The sequence below is a fragment of the Rhipicephalus microplus genome, chromosome 6, assembly GCF_043290135.1.
Source record: "Rhipicephalus microplus isolate Deutch F79 chromosome 6, USDA_Rmic, whole genome shotgun sequence".
Lineage (NCBI taxonomy): Eukaryota > Metazoa > Arthropoda > Arachnida > Ixodida > Ixodidae > Rhipicephalus > Rhipicephalus microplus.
Genome location: NC_134705.1, coordinates 143,452,788 through 143,476,208, shown reverse-complemented (window position 1 = coordinate 143,476,208; position 23,421 = coordinate 143,452,788). Strand labels below are relative to the sequence as shown.

Here is a 23,421-nt window from a genome sequence, read left to right as displayed (position 1 = left end):
TCCCACGTTTCATCATGCTCGTTCAAGATGAGTGGTTTTCTTCATGTTTGAGCATTCGGCAGCAGTTCTAACATGCGGGGGGGATGTTATCGTAGGGGCCCTCCAGGCGATAGTAAAAGTTACGACACGAGGGGCATGTTGTCAATTTGGAATTGTCACGAAACATGGTGGCGACAGCAAAAACCCGTTGAGAGTGTCAATGCTATTGCAATTATAACGCAGTTTTTTACCGCTAAGTAAGTGTTTTGGGCGAGACCTGCCTGCAGTGCTCCTTTTGTATACCTTGTTCATTTATTTTTACAATTTCGGTACCAAACCTGCATATAACGAAATCCTCTTTATAAAGATTTTTCTCGGGAATTTGTCAGTTTCATTATATCCAGTTTGAACCGTAGTTGTACACCTTGCCATGCATCAACCGTGGAATGTGACGAAATCAACGTGCCTGCAGCTGCGAACACTTCGGCGCGCGTGCAGTCCTTCATCGCCCTGCCTGCCTCCTCCGCAGCTGTCGCATCCCAGAGAAGCACCCGGTTGTCGTCACCACAGGTGGCCAGCTGCAGTAGCGGAAGTAGAAAAACAGAGCAAGGTAAATAAATTACAGGCACAGTGAAGCAACTGCAGAGCTAGTTAATACTTGGGGAACCTTGCTATAACAAACATGACATTGCGGCAAAGCTATGCTGGAAGGCGAGATAAATATACTATAGTTCACACTAGAAATTTTCAAATCCTGGTGCAAGCATTACTGGGGCTTCTTTCTGTTGTTGGAAAAAAGTTAGTTCAAGGCTTGCGAATTATAGAAAAGTGGCACTGAAGTCTTTATTTCTTACCTCCTAGCTTACCATGCTTCTGAACGTCAAAACAGAAATTTCAAGTGCCAAAACCAGCTGACGACAGAAAAGCACAGTGCGAAACTTTCCGCTATTATTGACCAGATGAAATTACTTAATATCCACATAAAGATAAGAAACCAGGTCCATTTCATTTCTATCAAATGGTACGGCTACTGTGCCTAGCAGATGAACCCACACACTCTTACCTAGCAGCGAAACACCACAAACATTAAGCCAATAGCCTATTGAAATTCCAAGGCTGTAACTTCGTCACTGATTGATCCAATGTTCACAAACATTACTGCTAAGTACACTGAAACCTTATTATAACAAAGCTGCACTTTACAAGAGCATAAGTTAATTATAAAGGTTGTTCTTAACATTGCATTTATTGCAAGACAACTTTTCATTAACTTCATTTTAATCGATATTTAAATATATCCATGTTCGTTATATTGAGGTTTGAGTGTATAAATACATTGTCCCGGATTCACATGTGCAACATATTTTGTCGTTTTTAGTCGAACCCCTTCTTTAAGAGTTGCTGATGCAACAGACAAATGGGTACAAGGGACACCAGTGTGCCCACATCGAAACAGGTGTTAGACAGATAACGGGAACATTGTACCCTGCTCGTAAGATACACATCATGAAAGGAAGTAGAACTGCTCCCATGTGTGCACCTGCGATGAAAGGGCTTTTCAAATGTAAATCGAAGATGTCGGAGACAGGCAGGGACGTAAGCTTCAAAGAACTGCCCACTAAAAATGACGCTCGGCGTCACAGAGGAAGAAGAGACTCACCCTGGCAGGGTGGAAGGGGTCCCAGGCAAGTACGGCCACCTCTGCCCGGTGGCCGGAAAGCCGCAGTTGGGGAAACCCAGGTGTGTCCACCTGCATGCGGTGGACAGGGGTTCTCGACAAATGCCGCAACAGTCGTGGTGAAAAATTTGCGAACGCGGGGGTGTTACCGGAGCAGACTTTCTGAAAAGCAGACTAGTCTTTTTGAAGGCTGGCACATGAAGGCAGGTCCGCTTGGCGAAATGTCGGCTCCAGCGAAACCCCATGTTTACGAATTTTTCGTCACAAGCTTACATCTTCCCCAAGCCCATTTTTTCATCAGTTATCGTGCAATCCCTGTTGTTAGGGGACAATTGTGCAAGCCCATTCACAGAAACAGAAAAAGGTTAAACACCCTGTTTTCTTGCATTTTTTGGCCAATCACGCAGAACAGATGTGCAACTGTGACAGAAGATACACAAAATCCTAAATGCTTCTTACATGTGTCGCAGTTCCCTCTACACATTTATCTCATCATCATTTCTACCCTCAACGGTAATGACGCAATTCTTTCGTGCGTGTGGGAGAAAACAGCCAATCATTACGGTTGACGAGGCTGTGCTCAAATCATCTGCTAGCGCTTCTACCGCACTAAATTCAACGCTGAACACTATGTTCTGGAAAAAATGGCTTTCCTTCACTTCATATTACGGGGAAACTTGGCATACAATGGCAGCAGAAAGTTAAGCTATTATGCTGGTGATCACGTCAGCTCCACCCACTTTTTTTTTCGGCATTACCATGTAATCTTCACGACTTCATGCAGCATCGAAAAGATTTGTACAATAAAACAGGAAAGGTGACACTTACATTCCAAATATAGGCTGACGCGTCCGAAGAGCCACTGGCCAGGAAGCGTCCATCAGAGCTGAGACCTAGCTTAACGTAGAAACTATGGGTGCTGTGTCCGCTATAAACCGCCACTGCACCGATGGAGAAGGAGGGGGACAAGGGGGGTGAAGGGAAGCACTTGTTACTATATTTTTCCATTTTTTGTTCTAGAGAACACACACACACCTAAGGACAACACACAGCCCTACTGCAAGCACTGGCTAGAGAAAACAGGACACTAAGTTATAGACGAGATATCTCATCATATTACATTATCCGCACTACAAGCTGGCAGCGCTAAGAAAGCTAAAAAGGCCTCTCTGGCACTGCTTGCCCCCGCAACCAAAAAATAATTGCATGGCATAAAAATAATAATATTATTAATAAAAAAAACACGAATGTGTTCAGGATTTACCACAACTCCAGGTTTCATGCTGTTATGCCATGATATCCGATAAATGCATAACCCATAGTCGGTTACAATCTAACAAATGTGCTTAGTCATTTTAGCGACGTCAAGCACTTCACGAGTGTTTCACATTCCTGCCTTTCCCACACAAGACATTTCGTTGCTGGCTTTAGGGTTGCAAACTTGGAACGTCTTCGTAAATTCTGTCACAAATTCTGTCATTGCTGCTCTGCCAAAACATAATGTTCCAGGTAGCGACAACAAACCTTTAGCTCTCCTTATGCATAGTATTTACATTTTACGAGAAAACGTGCTTACAGTTCGAAGAGAAATCGGCTAGCACAACTGCCTTTCAAAGGTGAATGCAAGTGCGTTGCAGTTCGTAGGGCAAACCTTATCTTTCATTATTATTATATTTTTTTTTTCGTGGGTTGTAATCGCTTATAGCAACCATAGCAGATTTGAAGCCTACTTACAAGAAAGCAAGGCGACATGTTCCTGTACTTAGCAGCCACACACGATTCACACTCCTAGCGAAAAGTTTTCAGACCGCCCCGACAGTAATTGGTTCTGTTTTGTAGGGCACTGCGAACAAGGTTTCAATTTAAAGCAGTGTCAAAGTAAATGTACTTGTATGTTGCAAGCTGAAATACCCCTCACCAGTGAAACCAATAGCTTTGGAAGCAATTTGAAAAGCTGCTCTAACAAAAACATATTTTCAGAATAGCTTTTAAGAACCCCTGATAGGTACAGAAAATTGCTGTAGCTGCAAATGGAGTATAGACCGCTTATAACATGAGTTACCGGAGTCTTGAATATTCGCACTATACGTGGTACCGCACTATAAGCGAAACGACCTTTTTCAAGGTCTGCAGTTGCACAAAACAAGTTGAGCATGCAGCCTTGTGTGTTCGAAAATGGAAGCATGTGATGCGTGGTGCTTACATCCGTTCTGATTTCCGAATGTTAAAATGACAAAAATTAGTGACCAAACAACTGCATTGCCAACGAAATGAACGTGACAGGGTGGGGAGGTCTAACGGGAAAAAATAGCAACACCGCAGAAATTCGCCGACTACTTCTCAGACCGCTTTGATTATGCACGTTACACAGAAACTCTGTTGAATCACGTCCGAAATTTTATGTTCTAAAAGACGCCAGTCGCTCAATTTCATGGGCGCGCACTTGATTCCAAGACATCACAATTGAATCGCAAACCACCATCCATGTGCTACACGTGCCATCAGTTTCATTAACGAAATGTATCTCTTCCATTCCAGCGCAGCCATCGCAAAGAATTTTGCTGGTTCCATTACAAACGACAACCTAGATTGCACGCAACCACTCATCCCTAAATGCAACCAACACTGATTATGCACTGTTCGGTGTGCTGTTGCCGGAAGTTTGTCCAAGACATGGAGATCAGGCGTCGAAAAAATTGCACTCAAGTGGTGAACCAAGAACAGCATGCGTGAAACGAAGTCTGCTTTTGCGATTGTGAGATCAATGACGAAAACCTGCCAAGCCTATGTAGGATCAGACACAAGCAGCAACGGCGAAAGCTTACGTAGTGAAGCCGTAAAAGCTTTAGAATTTATGGAACAGGAAGCTAGCGCAGTTGATAAGGTAAGAATCGCACGTGTCATCTTGAGCCGTGCGCAGCCAGAGCCATGCTAGCGACGCATAGTACACTGTAGCCGCGCCAGCGCCGGTGCTAAGGCGTCCTGGGCAACTGCTCTCCTTCCTTTTTAGCGAGCGCGTGCTGGAGTCTTTTTCTTTTTGCTCCCTCCGCCCTTTGTTCATTCACTCTGCGTACCTTCCTCCTCCGTAACGATCTCGTCACTCGCTCCCCAGCGCACCCATTTTCAGACGCACACTCGCTAACGCGATTGTCACAAAGATTTTCCGGCAACTGCATTATAACTGGTCTTTCATCTTGGGAAACTGCACAATAAGCGGTATGTGTATAGATGGGGAGAGTAAACGGGAGTCGATTTTGCCAGCATTATAACTAGTCCTGCACTATAAGCAGTTACGTTAAAAGCGGTCTACACTGTATCAGCTTTGCATACATGAGAAACATTAGAGGCCGCCGAAACGATGACAGTGTGCGACGTACGAGGTTCCGTAGTGTCGCTGGCCAGCAGGTCATATTGGTATATGTGGTGGTCGGTGCAGCTGGCAAAGGCCCGCCTCCGTGACACGTCCAAGACGATGCTGGTGTAGCCTGCAAATGTGGAGACGAGCAAGAAGGAGGTTGTCTTCATACTCAAAGCACTATGCTGCAAGATGCCTCTCCACATCAGATGAGAAACCGCACGATTCGAAACGAACAAGCACTGCCATACTGGATTAAAGGGGCCCTGCAACACGTTTTGAGCATGGTCAGAAAACGCGGCCGATCGGTAATAGAGGCTCCCGACAACATGCGCGGCAAATATTATAGCGCAGTACGCGGCCTAGAATTCACAATAAATTATGAAAGTCAGCTAAAAATAGCTCTCTTCTCTCGATAAATCACGGAATTAAGCCCATCTATCAGCCATTGGCTGATTTGAACATGGCGTGCTTGGTTGTTACAGAGGTCGCTGCAAAAAGCCGTCACTTGTCCACACGCGCGCGATCGCACTGAAAAAGTTGCGTATTCAAAGAAAAAAGAAAGGAATGCTCAAGGTCACGAGGCAGGAGTGACGTTTTCGTTTGCCCCTCCCGTCCCTCCCTGCTCAGCTTCCAGCACTTTTCTCGGGACAAGAGAAGAAAGAATGCGATTGCAGCGTATGACAAATCTTTGTAACTCCGCTCGTACTAGACGAATTCTTAAAATTTTTGCGGCGTTCAACTTGTGAGGTAATATGCTTTTTCAGTGAGTCGATTCCATGGTTACCCGAAAAAGTGCTTTAGGGCCCCTTTAATATTAAAGCCTAACAATCAAATAACTTTGCAGTACACTCTTGGTGAATAGAACCTGAAAGGGCCGGCGAAATGACTTCAGTTTAATGAAATTTCCACTTACTGATAGGTGCGGAATTCACGTACTAAACTGATCATGTAGGAAGCAGCTGTTCATTTTAAAGAGCAGTTGCATTTCAGTATGCCTGTGCGAATAGTGAATTTTAGGTTTGAAGCGAATTGTGATTTTAGTCTAATGATTTCAAATCAAATTTGAATAGCATATATATCGCATATCACAGTGGAACTTTGATTAAACGTTTGCTGGTTTCATGATGACCCACATGTTACGACGAAATGGTCTGGACCTGGCAAAATCCCCATAGAAATAATGTATTAAAAACCTTGGTTATGCAGTCGAACCCCCCTGCAACGAAGCTGACGGAGCCTGGAAAAAATTCCGTTGAAGCGAAAATTTTGTTGTAGTGAAATAAAAAAAATACCGCTGATATGAGCTAGCAAAACAAAGAAACATTTAATCTCAAAATTAAAAAAATATCCGTTGCTTCTTATTCTTTTCCAGCAGCGTCACGACGCGATTCTCACTTATGCATAGCGAAGCCATGGTTAAAAAGCACACTGAAACAACGCCTAAAACCGCTTTCGTGAACGAACTAAACAGTTGCATTAACACGTTAACACCAGCAGCTGTCCACCATCAAAAGTAGCCGACAACGAGATGGAGGCAGGGTATCGTGGAGCGGCGACTTTTGCATTATTCTATCTTAGACATTCTTATCATCCATCACTCGCGGCTAGTTGATTTTGTTGATAATGTGGACGAACAGCCGCTCTGACTAGTTACCACACTGGCCGAGCGCGTACATAATGATAAGCATTGGAATCAGAAAAGGCATTGTGCCGAGGTTGCACCCAGCAGCAGCGAGAAGAAAACCATGAACTGAGTGATTGAGATTCAACTTCGGATCGTCTGCGGCTCAAAAGCAAGCCAGTGGCAAAACAAAATGCAGGGCCGTCTCATAGCCATCACTATCGAGCAATGGCGGCACCCATGCTTGCTGAACAGCGGCGGTTTCTGGTGGTGCCAACGCTGTTTTAGACGTTTTAGACTTCATTGGCGCATTTTCAGGCCCTGAAAACGCATCGAAATTTTCAAGATTAAGTTTGCTGCATAGCAATAAGTATCTGAGCCTGGAATTGCATCGCAAAATTTCGTTGAAGCAGGATGATCTAAGAAAAAGTGTTTATTGTGACGACAATATTTATGCATTCACTCCTATGGACTGCTGACGGGGAATCGTGAATTTTTCGTTGTAGCGAATAGTTGAAGCGGAGTTCGACTGTACGAAGCAGTTGTACACCGACCCCGTATTTTACGACTTTTGAATTCTGTCCAAAAACAAAAACCAGCTTTACTCAAACCAAACCTCGATGAAATAGTATTTACGAGTGTAAAATATTAGCTTGCGCTCCCGTAGGTTGATTATTGAAGAAGTAGAGAGTGAGACGGGATGTCTTCTTAGAATGAAAAAATTATTCTTCTGGAAGTTCATGGACTTCTACATAAGCCTCGATTGCATGGGTACATATCCGGGGTCGCTACCTAGTCAAGCTCTGTCCCCACAGAGTAGCTTCAGTCGGACGAAAGGCTGATATTTTCACATTTTTGTTACGTGGAAACTTTTCCTGGTCGACATACAGCTGATCTCCTGCCTTTGTCGCATTCGCAGGGGTAGGCTTGCACGCGCATAACGGTGTGGCGCAGCTGTTTTCACCGTGCAAAACTACCTTCACTGGATGTCAACGTTTGTAATAACAGCGGGACACCACTACTAGTTGCACTTCCCAAAACAACAAATTACAAGCTCAGCCACGCATGAAGGCATTCTACAAACTCACGGACAGAACCACAAATAACACATTAGGCAACAGTCGTGTGTTCACTTATAAAGAGTCTTTTGTAGAAACCAACCGGAGCGTACAAGATTACAGCAACACCGAACGTGACTCACCGTGAATGGCCGCGCTGCGTCCCGTGTAGGGCACGCAAATGGCCGGTCGAGGATCATTGTTGTAGAGCTGGTAGTTCTTCCGCAAGTCCCACACCTTCAATGCCCTGCAAAGCGCATTCAATTTTCACAGCTATCACGACAAAAACGATCTACCAACTTCAATGTCTCGAGAGAAACGTTACTCTCGCAATGTGGTATTCTAGGAAGCTGTAATGCATATTTTGCTTCAAACATAACACGCAACGCTACAATCACTGAACAATAATTTGGCCTTGAAGAAGACAGTGAAAAGTCCTATAACTAATAGACCAAAATACCTAAATCCCCAGAAAATATGTGACCTAATTCCACAAGTGGCACTCTCGAAAAATGTACCCAGTACTCTCGAACTATTAGTTTCAGAGATAACACGAATTAGGGTGGCCAATGAAAGACTCATCAGAATATGCGAGTGAAAGTGTTATTAGGACGGTAACAAGCTCACCGACTATCCTCATGCAATCACCGAAAACGCTATAGGCCGTTGACATACCCATTTTCAGTCGCTTGAAATATAACGAAACAAAAAGATTGCTATGCGTGCATGGTCTGAACAGTCTATGGAAATGATGAGCCATTTAAAGCTACACATTTTCTTGCACCATTTCCTTTTCCAATCCTTGCGTTTCGATAGCAGAGTGGCACTCCACCCATGTTATCAACTGTGGTAATCAAGAATCTAAAGTAATGATCTGCTGAAGGCAGCAACATCGTTAGATTACTTCTGGCTGCTCAAAAAAAGTGCCAAATGGTAAAAATCTGGTTTTCACGGAAAAGTGGACTACAAAAGCCTCCTACATTGCTGCGAATGCCCAAGAGCAAACAAGTCATTTGCTCTTTCGAAAGCCAAGGCTCGCGAGTAACAAGTAATGCCTCGAAAGGTCATCGACGTGACTGAGCTATCAGAAACCATATTCCTGCCAGAATCACCAAGAAAAATACCTACCCATTGCTGGCACCACATGACACCAAGTAGTGCTCGTTACGAAACTCGCAGGCAGTCACGCTACAGGATGATGGCGGCTGCGACAAATAGACAGAGAGAGAGAGAAAGTAAGTCCCCAACTTTCACAATGAAAGGCTCCTTCAGCTTTCAAAGAGTGATTCAAAGCTCCAATGCTTATGCACTTGAACTGCTATCAAAATCAAACTGTGGCGTTATGCATTACCAAGCTACAACGAACGCTACAGCATAGAGGCCTATAAGACCTATTGGGCAACTTGGTTCGACATGACCAATACGAAAATGAGCCCCAAGATAAGGACGAAAGGTGAAGACATGATACATGTCTCGTGTTCCAAATTTTCCTCTCCTTCTTCTGTGGGCAATCTTGCACCCACCAAAAGAGTGTACCGTAAATACTCGAATCTAACGCGCACCTTTTTCCCGGTTAAGAGAGTTCATAAATCGCATGCGCGTTAGAATCGAGTACGAAAAAAAAAAAAAATGAATACGGTCATTCTATTGCCATCGGCATTTCCGAAATGGCCGCCCCTTACGTGCGTTGGCATGGCGCGTCGGCTATTTCTGCCTATGTGTTTCCCATGCGCAGCACTTCGTACGTGTGCCGAGGAGTTCGTCATCTTGTAGTGCATTAGCATCGACGGCATGGAAGGGCCGACTCCAAAAACTCGAGTGCACCACAATGCCGCTTTGCGAAAAGCGAGTGCACCACAATGCGAAAAGTTTTGCGGAGGAGTACGATGAAAAGCTTCACAGTCTTCAGAGGTTCGTCCTAAACTTGCGGCACAACAACGGCTACCTGCTTGGGCATATCGGGAATGCCGATCAGACGCCTCTTTACTTCGACATGCCTGGCACCACAACCGTCGAGAAGGGGGCGAAGGAAGTTCGCGTGCTGACATCGGTCCATGGTAAAACTACAGTGACGGCAATGCTCTGTTACACGTCAGATGGGCACAAGCTTCCCCTGTACCTCATGTTTAAGTGGAAGACGCTCCCGAAAGGAGTTGTTTTTTCGAGTGGTGTGATCGTGCGGGCCAGCGAGAAATATGGGTGCGCGTTGCAATTGATGTCTTACTTTTTTTTTTCGTCGTGGAAATCGGGTGCGCGTTACAATCGAGGGCGCAGTAGAATCGAGTAAATACGGTAATTTGAATACAGTACAACACTTGAAATTCTTCAACTTTTTGTGTTACCATACGTAAACCAAAGAACACGACCATTTTTGCATTCTGCTTATACAAGAATGTGTCCACAAGAACAGACACACAAATCTATGGCCTAGTGATCTGCAGTGCAGATTTGTCAGCATGCCAACTGAGTAGCAGTGGCATGTCATGAAGGTCGTGAACCATGCACACACTTACGCCATACACAGTTGGAGCCACGAATGTGAATCATTTAAATGTTCGCTCCCTTACTCTACATCCCATTCTTTTTAAGCACTCCATGTTCTATATCTTTTCACTGTTAGTCCTCCAGTCTCCATAACCCACTTCACGCCGCCCTTCAGTTGACAGCAGGCTGTGCTAAATAGTTAGTTTAGTACAGAGTATTCAGCACTAACTGTCTTTTCTTCTTTTTTGGCTAGTCAAGGCAAACAGACAACTAATGAATACTACCAAAAGACTACTATTTTTACCCCTTCATTCACTACAGCCACTCACGCGCATGGCAGGCAGAGCCCACACAAACATCCTACCTGCCAATGCTGGTAACGGGTCTTCAAGTACTAGTCATTCCAGTCCGGAGTGGTTGTACGCGCGCGGCCACTGTTACAGGCAACCAAAGCGGGTAGTCGGACTCTGCGAAGTGCCACGATGGGTGCTGCGCATCCTCTCACTTCCCCGCAAGCAGCGAAACCTATAGTATTGCGTATGGTGAAGCAAGAGGAGCCGTAGCAGACGACGAACTGTTAACTCCACTTCTAGCGCTGCTCGTGTCGCATTACTTCCCGTGGCACCCGCTTGGTGGCTCAAGAAGTATGGCAATGTGCACCCTGTTACCTTTAACAGTGGTTGCACCTGTACAATACAAACTGTCACGATAATGATGAGCAGAAGATGCTCAGGATAGACGGTGGTTCACTGCACACGCACCGAGTTGTTGTGCACTTACCATTGCCAGGGCGGAGAGCTTTCTTTTCCGGACAGGCGTGGCTCCGCATCCTTTGCAGTGTACCCTAGGAATGATCATCTCTGAAAGAAACATGGATGCATACCTTGACTCTTTTTTCTATGATGACTAGGCTTGTGCGAATATTCGAACGACTAAATTTTCGGAAACTTCGTATGCTACGTCTATGGCACCCAGAGATTACAATGTACTTCCATTTTATTGATCAGAAGCTAAGTAGGACACAGCAGACGGCTTTAAAATTTTACGATGTCACAGTGTTTGGTGTGGGAATATCAAGGTGGCGTCTCCACCCAGCTTCTTTTCTCGCGATTTCTCACTTACCAAAAGTCGTGTTGCGGTAAGAGTGGCGTTTTTGTAATTGTGAAATTATACTTTACTAATCTGCAACAAAGCGTTTTGCTCTTTGGTGTCTCTTGAAACGGTCAGCAAAAGCATTAGGCCCCAAAAATACTCGGTCGGGGATTCAATGCAACTGTGTTTATACTATTAGTAAGTTTCAAGCGGATGCATATAAATGAGGTTTCACTGGAGCAAAATTTTAGAAGCAGTTGGGTGCAACTTACAAGCAGTAAAACATGTTATTCTTTAAGATTTGCTATGAGCTGCAATAATAACACACGCTGGTTTCCCCTGGATGGATGGTTTCATAGCATAGGTAGTTCTATGGTGCACCACACTGCAGTGAAACCCTCTTTTCAGGACAGTCACATGAAGCCGAACATGCACCTACTCATTCATTCCTTGAAATTTTAACACACACACACACTGAAATGAATTTTAATATTGCAAAAATCGTTCAAACATTTCAAATCACAATTCAACTGCTGATTACGATATGACTAACATGTGCATCAAACTTGATCTGGGTTAGTTTGGATTGTGTACTAGCTAGCAACTATTGTTGATCGTTTTTAAGAAATCTGGTCAAGATCAAGCCTGACTATGATCCAAGTGTTCGTGGGCCAATGGTAATAAAGGAAAGCAAACTATGTGTCAGAAGGCAATGACCTGACATTGACTACAGAGCAACTTGACTGATCAGCAGAAAACATGCACAAATAGCTGACCACAGAGTGAAATGCTGCGAAAAATTTTTGTGCGGGAGACTTACGAGGATCGGAGCAGCGAGTGTCCCAGATCATCAGGCTGCCGTCTCTCGACCCCGATGCAAATACATCTGTAAAAAGACGTGCAAGTTCACATTCATGAGCCGTTTTCATTCATGTTGCTTCATACATCACACAGAGTTTCCCCGAGCAAACTACAGCTAAGCATTAAAGGGACCCTGAAACATTTTGTTGAAGTTTTGTCAGCAGTGAGGCTAAAGCATAATCAAATGAATTACAGTCCAACCCACTTACTGTATTTACTCGCGTAATGAACGTACATTTTTTCTCGAAAAATTGGAGCAAAGTTGGGGGGTGCGTTTGTTACGTGGAGTAAATTGTATGAAAACTTTTTCGGGAGAAGAAAAAAAACGTAATGCACAAAAAGGTTAGGTTCCTTAGCCTTTCACCATCCACATACGCGTAGAGTTTAGAAACAGCTTCTTTGTTGCACTTTACTCATCTTCGGTGGTTGATGATGCTATCTTCTGCAAGCTGTCCCTTGCACCACCCACCCCATAAAAACATTACCGTAATTACTCGAATCTAACACGCACCTTTTTTTTCGGTTAAGCGAGTTCATATATCGCATGCGCGTTAGAATCGAGTACGAAAAAAAAATTACGGTCAATCTATTGCCATCGGCAATCCCAAAATGGCCGCCCCCTACGTGCGTCGGCATGCCGCGTCGGCCATTTCTGCATATGTGTTTCCCATGTGCGGCACTTCGTACGTGTGCCGAGGAGTTTGTCATCTAGTAGTGCATTAGCATCGACGGCTTGGAAGGGCCGACTCCGAACCACGATGCCGCTTTTAAAAGAAAAGTCATCGCGTGTGCAGAAACGGACGGAAATCGGGCCGCATCGCGGTCGTTCGGAGTTCCCGAAACGTGCGTGCGGGACTGGCAGAAACAAAAGCAGAAGATTGTCGACAGCAAAGCTTCACGCAAAAGCTTCTGTGGACCACAGCAGGGTCGGTTTCCGAAATTAAAGAGCTGCTCGGCGAGTATGTGCTTGAGCAGCGAGCGGCACAGCGGCCCGTGACGATAGAACTGCTCCAAGTGCGGGCTATGCAATTAGTCTTAGAAAAAGGTCTAAGAGCCAGTTTAAAGCGAGCAGGTGCTGGCTAACTAACTTTATGAAGAGGAAAGGCTTTTCCCTACGAAGGGGAACATGCATATGCGAAAAGTTTTGCGGAGGAGTACGATGAAAAGCTTCACAGTTTTCAGAGGTTCGTCCTAAACTTGGGGCGCAACAACAGCTACCTGCTTGGGCAAATCGGGAATGCCGATCAAACGCCTCTTCGACATGCCTGGCCCCACAACTGTCGAGAAGAAGGGGGCGAAGCAAGTTCGTGTGCTGACATTGGTCCACGGTAAAACTACAGTGACGGCAATGCTCTGTTACACGTCAGATGAGCACAAGCTTCGCCCGTACCTCACATTTAAATGGAAGACGCTCTCGAAAGGAGTCGTTTTTTCGAGTGGTGTGATCGTGCGGGCCAGCGAGAAAAATGGGTGCGCGTTGCAATCGATGTCTTACGTTTTTTTTTTTTTTTTTCGCGGTGGAAATCGGGAGCGCGTTACTATCGAGGGCTCGGTAGAATCGAGTAATACGGTATGCCACTATCTTTTCTCGCAATCATTTAACTGCAACAATGGTATCTGCTTGTGATCTCAAAAGGGTGCCCAAACGCCGAAAAACAAGCACTCACGGGACAGTTTGAATGAAGAAAAAAAATAGGCTAAAAAAGGGGGAGTTTGGTGACCTTCGCTCGATGTGTGCATATCAGCTGCGATGTCTCTACACTCGCACCGCTGCGAGCACGCTATAAGCGTGGTATGAGGTCCTGTTCTTGCATGACACGCATGTCAGGATTATCATGTTTGCACCAGTCATTTCGTCATCCATTGAGGTCACGTAACACCAAGTTTGGCATATGTGGAGCTAGCAAAATGGCCGCGAGCGCACCATGAAGGGCCCAATATACTTCAATGTCGCGTTGACGCGCGCGCGCACACTGGGCACGGCGAGGCTACGTTAGCAAAACGCAAGCACTCTATAGTCTGATGCCAGGCGCGAACGGCGCGACTAGTGTCCGTCGGCGTGGCCCGATGGCAATCAGTACGAATTGCAGCATGCTGCATTTCTCGTCGATGTGTAACACAACACTGTGTCTCCCTCTTTTCGTGATGGAGGGACGCCAGACATGCTGAAAGGCACATGCATCAAAGCAACGCAGCGCGGCGCGCACCTGTGAGTATATGGCAGGACCAGCCCCTGGGGTGACGCAGCGAAATGAACGTTGGCGAGCACGCGCACCATGTCACGTTGAAATGTATTGGCGCCTTGACTGTGGCATGTAGTCATGTTCTCACATGACACGCATCTCCTGATTATCATGTTTGCACTAGTCACATACCTTTGTCATCCATTGGTGTCACGGAATACCGAATTCGGCATATGTGAAGCTAGCGAAACGGCCGCGAGCGCATCAGTGTGGCACGTAGTCATGTTGTTACATGACACGCATGTCATGATTATCATGTTTGGATGTCATTTACCTATGTCGTCCGTTCGCGACACGTAATACCGAGTTTAGCACATGTGAAGCTAGTGAGACGGCCACCAGTGCATCATGAGCGTGGCATGTAGTCATGTTGTAACATGACACGCATCTCATGATTATCATGTTTGCACCAGTCACATACCTTTGTTAGCCATTCACATACTGTAATACCAAATTCGGTACATGTGACGCTAGCAAAACAGCCGCGAGCACATCATGAGCATGGCATGTAGTAATGTCGCTACATGACACGCATGTCATGATTTTCATGTTGGTCTGTCGCTTGTGTTCGCCATGCAATCATGCCATACCATACCAGTTTTGCAACGTGCCATGAGAACGAAACTACCGAAGAGCTGCAGGACTATGAAATATAAATCACGACATACAGTCGACTCTCATTAATTCAAACTCGAAGGGACCCCTGGATTTTGTTTGAATTATCAGGCTGTTTGAATAATCAGAAGTTCTCATATATGCGACTCTGGGTAAGGTGACAGCACAAATTATGATCAGACATCTATATTCACACTTTTAAGCATCTCTAGATCCTAACTACACAAAAACAGAGAGCGGTGCATGTATGGTCAACAAGTTTATTGACTATCTACTGCTGACTAGACCTTTTAAAAAAATCATGGATGGTCAACTGCTTATTTGCCACATGCGCATTTAGCACAAAGCTCTCGATGCCAGTAAGTGCTGCCAGTTGATTCTGAGAGTTTTCTGTTGTTGTCAGAAATTTTCTCACTTTAGCAATGTACTGGAAAGCCTGTGCAGTTGTCACATTTTCCACTTCCGGTTCTTCTTTACTTTCACTGCTGTGTTGTGCTGGCAGCACCTCTGCCACCAAGTCATCGAGTGTGTCCTCCCTGCACACGCACAGGTTATCATCAGTAGCTGCATAACTGTCGAGGTCGGCAGATATGTTGTGCGCTTTTAGAGCAGACAGCACTTGGCTTTCATCGTCGCCCTCAGTCTGCAAACAGTCAGATGAAGTGGCAATGCTGCAGCCAGGTATGCGGAAGGCATGCTCGAAGCAGTTCCTTATTGTTGCTGATGTGACAGCATTCCATGCGTCGGCAAGCATGCCCAACGATGAGAGTAGTGTGACACTGTAAGGCATGGAATTGTCCATACATATCAGCATTCTCTTTAGCAGTGTTTTCCGGTAATTAAGCTTCAAGCATTTGATTACCCCTTGATCCAGGGGCTGGAGGACAGCTGTAGTGTTAGGAGGCAGAAATTCAAGGCGAATTGCTTCCAGCCCCTCCACGTCGCCGTGCGCAGGGCAGTTATCAACAATGAGCAAAATTTTCCTTTTCGCTCGCTTCATTTGCCCATCCAGTTTGCGGAGCCAACCCTCGAACAAAGCTTGCGTCATCCAGGCTCGCGTGTTTCCGTCATATGCAACTGGGAGCGTTCGGACGCCTTTAAAGCACCTGGGACGCTTTGACTTGCCCACAACGAAGAGTTCTGGCTTGTGACTTCCGTCTATATTGGCGCAAACCATGACGGTTAACCGTTCTTTGCTCAGCTTTCCGCCAGTGCAACGCTCTCCCTTGCGACACAAGGTTTGATCGGGCAGGCACTTAAAAAACAGCCCCATTTCGTCGGCATTATATACATCAGCCGGGGAGTATTCAAGCAGCAGGCTTTGAAGTCTAGTCTGCCGCCAGTCAGAAGAAACAGCTTCATCGACCACTACTGCTTCACCACTCACTGTTTTGAAGGAGAGACCGTGGCGTTCCTTGAACCGAGAAATCCAGCCATCGCTGCACTTGAAATCTTCAATTCCCAAGCGCAAGGAAAGTTCTTCAGCTTTCTCTCGTAGGATTGGCCCATTTATCGGTAAATTGGAGCTCCGTGCGCGCTTGAGCCAAAGAAGCACGGCGTTTTCGAGATCCGGGTACGCAGCTTCCCTAAGCCTTTTCCAATCGGGAGCGAAGCGGCTCGCGTTATTCTGCAGCTTGTCTTTGGCTTTCAGAATGGTTGTGAGAGTACTTTTGGTTATTCCATACTTCAGTGCCACTTCGGTCTTCTTTACCCCAGCGTCGACTTCTTGGATAGCGGCCAATTTCTCTTTTAGGGGTAGTGTCCGATATTTTCCTCGCAATGACATGGTCGATCGAAAAATGCGCAGCACGTAAGAAAGACGGGCAGACCTGTACGCATTCTGTGGGCAGGTCACGTGCTTCGGAGTCGGCCGGCGCCACCGGCACGCCGGAAAAGCAGAGATAAGCCGCGAGCCAGCTTCGTAACCACCGGGCCGTTTTTGTTTTTTTTTCCACCGCGGCGCGGAATGCTGAGAAATGATTGTGTGGCAAAACCTTTTCCCTTGAAGTTTTAAGGCGCTTATTTTTCAATATCAGACTATTATGATAATCATAAGCACGCAAATTTTCAAATATTGCCGGCAAATCAGCAGAAATTTTCCGGTATGGACAGGCAGAAAGTACGAATTAACCGAATGACGAAGTTTGAATTAAGCGGCTTTTAAATACATTGAAAGCATAGCGAGCCAACCAAAATTTTGAATTTTGTATGAATTAACCGAAAGTTCGAATTATCAGAGTTTGAATTATCGCGAGTCTACTGTACATGTCATGATTTTCGTGTTATGACTAGTCAAATATGTTTTTCATACAGTCATGTTATGCCATATCAAGTTTGGTATCGATACCATTATCGAAACGGCCAGGAGAGCTAAAATTCGTAGGCAGCTAGATAGATACGGTCCAAGTCGCCGAAGTTCGCTAAGAAATGCGAAGCATTTCTGAGCAATACGGCACGCTGCAACAAGCGAGGGGGGGAGGGAGTGAGCCAAGGTAGTTGAGGGGGGGTTGAAAAAGTAATCAAAAAAGGAAGAGATCCAACGGGTGTGAAGGCGCCAGGTGTCCGTTAGTGGCACTGCAGCGGATGAATGTAGGGGGTGCGTTTATTATGCGAGGGTAAACAAGAATCCAAATTTTGATGACTGAAGTTGAGGGTGCGTTTATTATGTGAGTGCGCTCATTACGTGAGTAAATACAGTATAACGATCCCCAATATAATAAACATTTTGAGGCACTTATGATTTTCCTATGCTACTCTTCTATGCTACATTTTTCAATGCTACATACGGCGAACATTTTTCACAACTTCCTACTTTTACAACGAACACTGCCGACACCGTCGTGGTAAAAATATGGCACACACGTAGTGAAGAAAATGTTAAAACAGGCATTCTGAAGCATGTGATAGGCGCGTGCTCTCGCCTATGTCCCACTCCAGTTGACTTGTGATGAAGATAGTAGACACAGATTTTGGACGTTGCAAAACAAGGTTGCTCACTTTCCAGACGTTTCTACAGCGGTAGGATAGAAGTGAGGGGAAAAAAAAAATGAAAAGAAATAAGAGGCAGCAAAAAGACTGCGGCCAGCTTTATCACAGCAAACTTTCCTGATGCCGTTCTCGACATCTACGACCGCCGCCTATTAATGAACAATGCCTTCGAGTGCAAGAAGCCGTGAATGCGAGAAGCAATAATTTCAGTAGCATAAATGTCAACTCTGATGCTCAACTCTGCAACACCACAATGTGCCGAAAAAGTCTCCCACTTCTCTGTAACCGCCGAGACCGGTCGTTTAGTGATAACTACCTCCGCGCGGTCGCGACGGTGCCCTAACGAATAAGCATCAGAAAAGATTGATGGCAAGGTGGTCCGTGTCGACGAATAAGCCATTTGGCTCATCGCCGGCAACCTTATCACAGTCGTCCGCAGATAGTTGCTCGGCGGAGCGACGGCGGTACAAGCGCGTCGTGCTGCCGTTTGCAAGTTTGCCACAGCCGTGTCGTGCGAGGCCGCTTACGTGTGTTGCTCGCAAAATTTTTCGTTGTGTTAAATGAACAAGCTATTCGCTGCACCCGAGCACAATTCCGAGTGACGCACGCACGAAGAAAGCACAAACGTGAGCATACAATGGACTGCCAGCGCCCTGGCACGCGACGGCGAGAGCCGAGTAAGTGACGTGCTGCATGCAACTAGCCAGGGATGATTGGACGTAGCGGTACTGTGCTTTATGGAACGGCACGAGTTCATTGTGAAGGTGGTTGAATTCCCTCGTGAGCAAATGGGCATTGTTTAACATGTGTAAAGATCTAACTTATCATTGGGTGGGCCCATAAATTACGAACTATTGATATAACGACCATTTATCGCGGAACTTTCAAGTTCGTACTAAATGGGTTCGACTGTACAATGTCATTAGGCGTCCTTGCAGGCAGCATCAGTGGCCTCACATATGTGCTGCAAACAACTAACCAACACAGCGTGCAGGAGAAGACGCAAATAGGTTGTAACCGAAAATGGACAGCAGCGGTGCAAGCAGCCTCCTATACCTCGCCATCGACAAACGAAACCTGCAGATGGCATTTGCCCACCTGCAGGCTTTATTGTCCCACTAAATAAGCTGGTGTTCTGTTCCTGGGCAAGTGATTGGTTCAGAGGCTTGTGACTGAAAAATCAAACAACGAGCAACTGAACCGGAGCAGTCGCACAAACAGTGCTAGTTGCAAAAGTAAACAAGCCTCAAAAAAAAAAAAAAAGAAAATAGGGACAATGAGGAACTTACCAGCGTGCTCTGGAAGGAAGCGGACACACTTGACGCTGCCCTTGTGCCCTTGGAAGCTGGCCACCCTGGTCTGCTGCTCAATGTCCCAGAGGCGAACCGACAGGTCCCCACTAGCCGTGGTAAGATGACTCCGCCCGGGCCTTGGGCACACGTCGAAGATGGCATTTTCGTGTGCCTGCCATGCTGTTGCGATGAAAGACGAGGACTCGCGTAATCAACTTAAAGACTACAGCAAAGAAGGAATAGCAGAGAAAGAAAAAGTGGGGATGGTAACCAGTCTATAAAATATTTTCGCTATCCTACTGGGGAAAGGAATGGGAGAGATTTAAAGGTTTCTAGACAGTCATGGCAAGTCACTGGTCATATACTTGCCGGAGCAAGTCTGATGAGTTCCAAGAATGCCTTCACCCCCGACGACCCCTCGGGATGAAATTCTAAAATGGTTTCTGCCGTCATCGGTTGGTGATCTATCGAGCTAGAGTGACCGCGAGTGGTTGTCTCTGCGCATCGCAGCGAGGACAACCATGAAAGATGGGCTGTTACATGACATCACCATGGAAGTTGTCACAAAATGGGTCCCGTCACCGAAGACAACAGCAGATTTATCCCTATTCAAGTGCTGCAGCCCAATTAAAGGCAATCGAAATTACTAGGTACCTTATTTTCTCCAATACAGCCAGCACAAAATATACAGAAGATACCGACTGTGTGCATTTCTTCAAAAGAGTTCATGCCTATCAGAATGCACCTACTCTTACTACAATGCACGACTTTGTGCCGCGACATGCAACATCGCAAACCACCGAGCACTCACACGACTTCAAGGATAGGCGGACATCAGACTGGCCTGTCTGCAACAGGTGAACCATGCCATCCTCATCGGCGATGGCCAGGAGGTCACGAAGGTCTGGCTCTGAAAGAGGTGCAACAGGGTCAGGTAATGAAATGGGGGTGGGAAAACCCCAAAATAATGCAAAAAAAAAAAAAAACGAAAGTCTTGTGACCACAACTTATTTCCACTCCCTTTCTGACACAGTGGATCAACCATACGAAGAATAACTGCCAAGCAAAAAGCAATTTGGATAAGACTAATGTGCATAAGTGTTTTTAGAGGCTCTTAGACACAACTATTCAAGGGTATTAAAGAAGCATTTGAGGAAAATCGAGCCTCCCGATGAGTGGAAAAAAGGGTTTATTCACAATAAACTGCAACACGACTCCATGGGTTGCTGCTGCTGTAGCGCGTGAATCAAAGGCAGAACAGTTTGTCATCTTTTTCATGAATCTTTTTCCAACATCATTAAAACGCTTCAAAAGCATTTTCCCAAGGTGCAAAGCAGCATTCCACTGCTTAACTACAGTAACATCGTAACCAACCTTCCCCCAACAGCTTTTTCTGGTCATGAAACTACCATGCCTCAGTTTCACGTAAAGCTAACAGTGGCCACTAGGGGGGACACAGCAAGAAAAATGCCACCCAGTTGAACAACCACCATAGTTAACGACAGTATTTTTTCTTTCGTACATCACGACTGAAAGCCCCACTCTTTTCAGACAAGTCAAGATTTACATTATATTTCTTTTACAACATTCACATTCTATTTTAGCATATTATGAAAACTTAACTTGGAACTTCTGACAATGTTTTCTTACTGAAGCCAAGGCACATACAAAAAGTATACAAGTTCAAATTCAGCTGTCGTCTTAGTGTACCAGCACATGATGCGCATAGTAGACCTTTTTTGTTACTCTGAAATTTGTCTTTAGCTGACCCAATAGGCCTCAAATAAAAAGGAAAAAAAAGGAGCTGCGATTACTATGATGCTCTTTACAGAGAAAGAGACTTAAGCGGCATTTTTATTAAATGCAGGACAACTAACCAGCACTCAAGGCTGAACACTTATTTCCTGAACTTCAAAATACACGTGTATGCCACTCCAGTAGTGGTTACAAGCTAATTTTATGTAACAGATAATGTTACAAGACGTAATCTTGCTTGCATTTGCCAGTAATATGTTTGGAACCGATACATTGGCAGATTGTAGTCGCCAATGAAATGCTTGCTTCATGGGAACTGTTGTCGTTTTCAGGCCTCGAAAGCTTTGCACAAGAAGAGAAATTCAACCTCGTTGGCAAGACAATAGGCAATTATTTAGCTCCAAGCGACACGAGGATGAGAAAGGAGGACACAACACGTGCGCTTGTGTCCTCCCTTATCGTCCTTGTTTCACTTGGCCCTAAATAATTGCCTAATATCCCGAAAGCTTTGGTAGTTTTCGTGTGCATAAGTTGAATTGTGTGACGCAGTTTTACAATGCCATTTTCGTTGTCAATATCCCCAATGAAAACCGCGTAAATTATTATTGTGCCCCTGACAATGCATTGTATTTCTTAATAGCTATGTCACACAAGCAGGCTGACAAGGATTGACGCACGTTTGCATTCCATGCCATAGTTCCCTGGCGAACTAGAACGCTTGATATGATTGTAATCGAAGATCTTTATTTGAAAGAAAAAATGAAGTGCAAATGCTTATCGAAAATAACACATAGCCATCACCTTTACTCAGCACAAGGGTAGTGTGCTGAGTAATAAAAAGACCTTCAAAAGGAGTATTGACACAAAAATCTTGCATATTGTTTATTTTTTGCTGTTACTACAATAAGTAGCTGATAGCTTGTCGAGAATAAGTAATGTGTGCAATGAAATATAAAAGCAAAAAATTAATCTGACACTCCATATTGACAAATTCAACTTCTGCCTGTCACACGGGCCAGCGCCCTTTTACTCCCTCGTATTTATGAGAACTGAAATGCAGTCCGTGTCACATGGTATCCTTTATGTCAAGGAAGTTAAATGAAGCTTTTGGCAATGGAAGTTTGGCGATCTTCCTTAGCGGTGTAAGGGAGTACTCTCGTCCCCAGCAATTTGTAGTCAGAGAAAAAACCGCAAACGTAAAGCAGCCCCAGTGAACGCAGTAACAAACTTCAACACCATTAAAAGTTTTCACTGCATTATCCGCTCGTAAGGCGAGTTCAACGAAAAGGAAAATGCACATACAAGTGTACGTACTCTCCACACCATGCTTTGCCAAAAGCCACTGTGTCACCATTTTGAAAAAGTTTCTCCATGCCAGCCATTCTATCCATGCGCACCCCGGTGTTTACATCTCTACAACTCGTTCGCTTCTTATTGTTGCACTCCTTATTCTATCATAGCAGTGGTATACGCGAGTTTTTGTCCTCCTTTGTCTATGCCAGTAGTTGCACCGGCACTACATGCCAACTGTTGTGACTCAACTGCAGCAAGGGCTTCGCGCACTGATCGCGAGACCTGTGCTCATCCGATATTGTAAAGAACACCGTGATCTACGCAGTAGAAAAACTTTAAAGATTGATATGTCAGGTTTAAAATTCCAAAACCACCATATGATTATGAGAGACGTCATAGAGGAGGGCTCGGAAAATTTCGACCACCTGGGGTTCTTCAATGTGCGCCCAAATCTGAGCACACAAACCTACAGCATTTCTGCCTTCATCGCAAGTGCAGCTGCAATTCGATCCTGTGCCCTGCAGGTCAGCAGCCGAGTACCACAGCCACTAGACCACCGCGGCGGGGCAAAAAACTTCAAAGAGATGAACGACAACTTGCAGTGTGTTTGACAATCAGCGTATGTAGCGAAAACGGGTTGCAAAACAAATGTACAACCTTGCCAGCATTCTTGTCAACATTACTGCTGACTTGCTTGCAGGCGTAAGCGTCTGCGATAAAAGCCAAAACATTTTTTTCTTGCTTTGGCGTACATAAATTATTATAGTTTATATAACCACACGTACAATCCAAACTGTTTTCAGAAGTATTAGTCGCAAAATCTTGCATGCGGAGAAGGCTCTGCAGCGCCTAATGGGCAACCTTGCGGCTTCTGTTCAAAGCTTGTAAAATTTTCTTTATTCTTCTTTATTCAATGATTACCCCCGCTTAGCCCGAAGGCGCTGCAGCAGGGGGGTTACAATGTCGAGAAAAACACATCTTCATTAATACAGCACACTTGTTCATTTGATAAGTGATTCCATTCTCTAATGGAACGAACAAAAAACGAATTAGCATACAAATTAGATCTGGTACGGTACTCTAAAATCTTGAAACAATGATCAT

General features: G+C 45.1%; 1 protein-coding gene across 1 annotated transcript in view; it reads right to left on the bottom strand.

Annotated features, from left to right (window-relative positions):
- l(2)dtl (WD40 domain-containing protein denticleless) overlaps positions 1-23,421 on the bottom strand; it is a 44,345-nt gene that overhangs the window by 17,097 nt on the left and 3,827 nt on the right. The window contains exons 4-13 of the mRNA XM_037418740.2: positions 20,081-20,179; positions 19,267-19,449; positions 12,091-12,156; positions 10,959-11,038; positions 8,823-8,899; positions 7,838-7,941; positions 5,035-5,142; positions 2,486-2,598; positions 1,640-1,729; positions 446-557 (exon numbers count right to left, since the gene is read on the bottom strand). Coding sequence (XP_037274637.2) covers positions 446-557; positions 1,640-1,729; positions 2,486-2,598; positions 5,035-5,142; positions 7,838-7,941; positions 8,823-8,899; positions 10,959-11,038; positions 12,091-12,156; positions 19,267-19,449; positions 20,081-20,179 — 1,032 coding nt within the window. The remainder of the gene's footprint in view (positions 1-445; positions 558-1,639; positions 1,730-2,485; positions 2,599-5,034; positions 5,143-7,837; positions 7,942-8,822; positions 8,900-10,958; positions 11,039-12,090; positions 12,157-19,266; positions 19,450-20,080; positions 20,180-23,421) is intronic.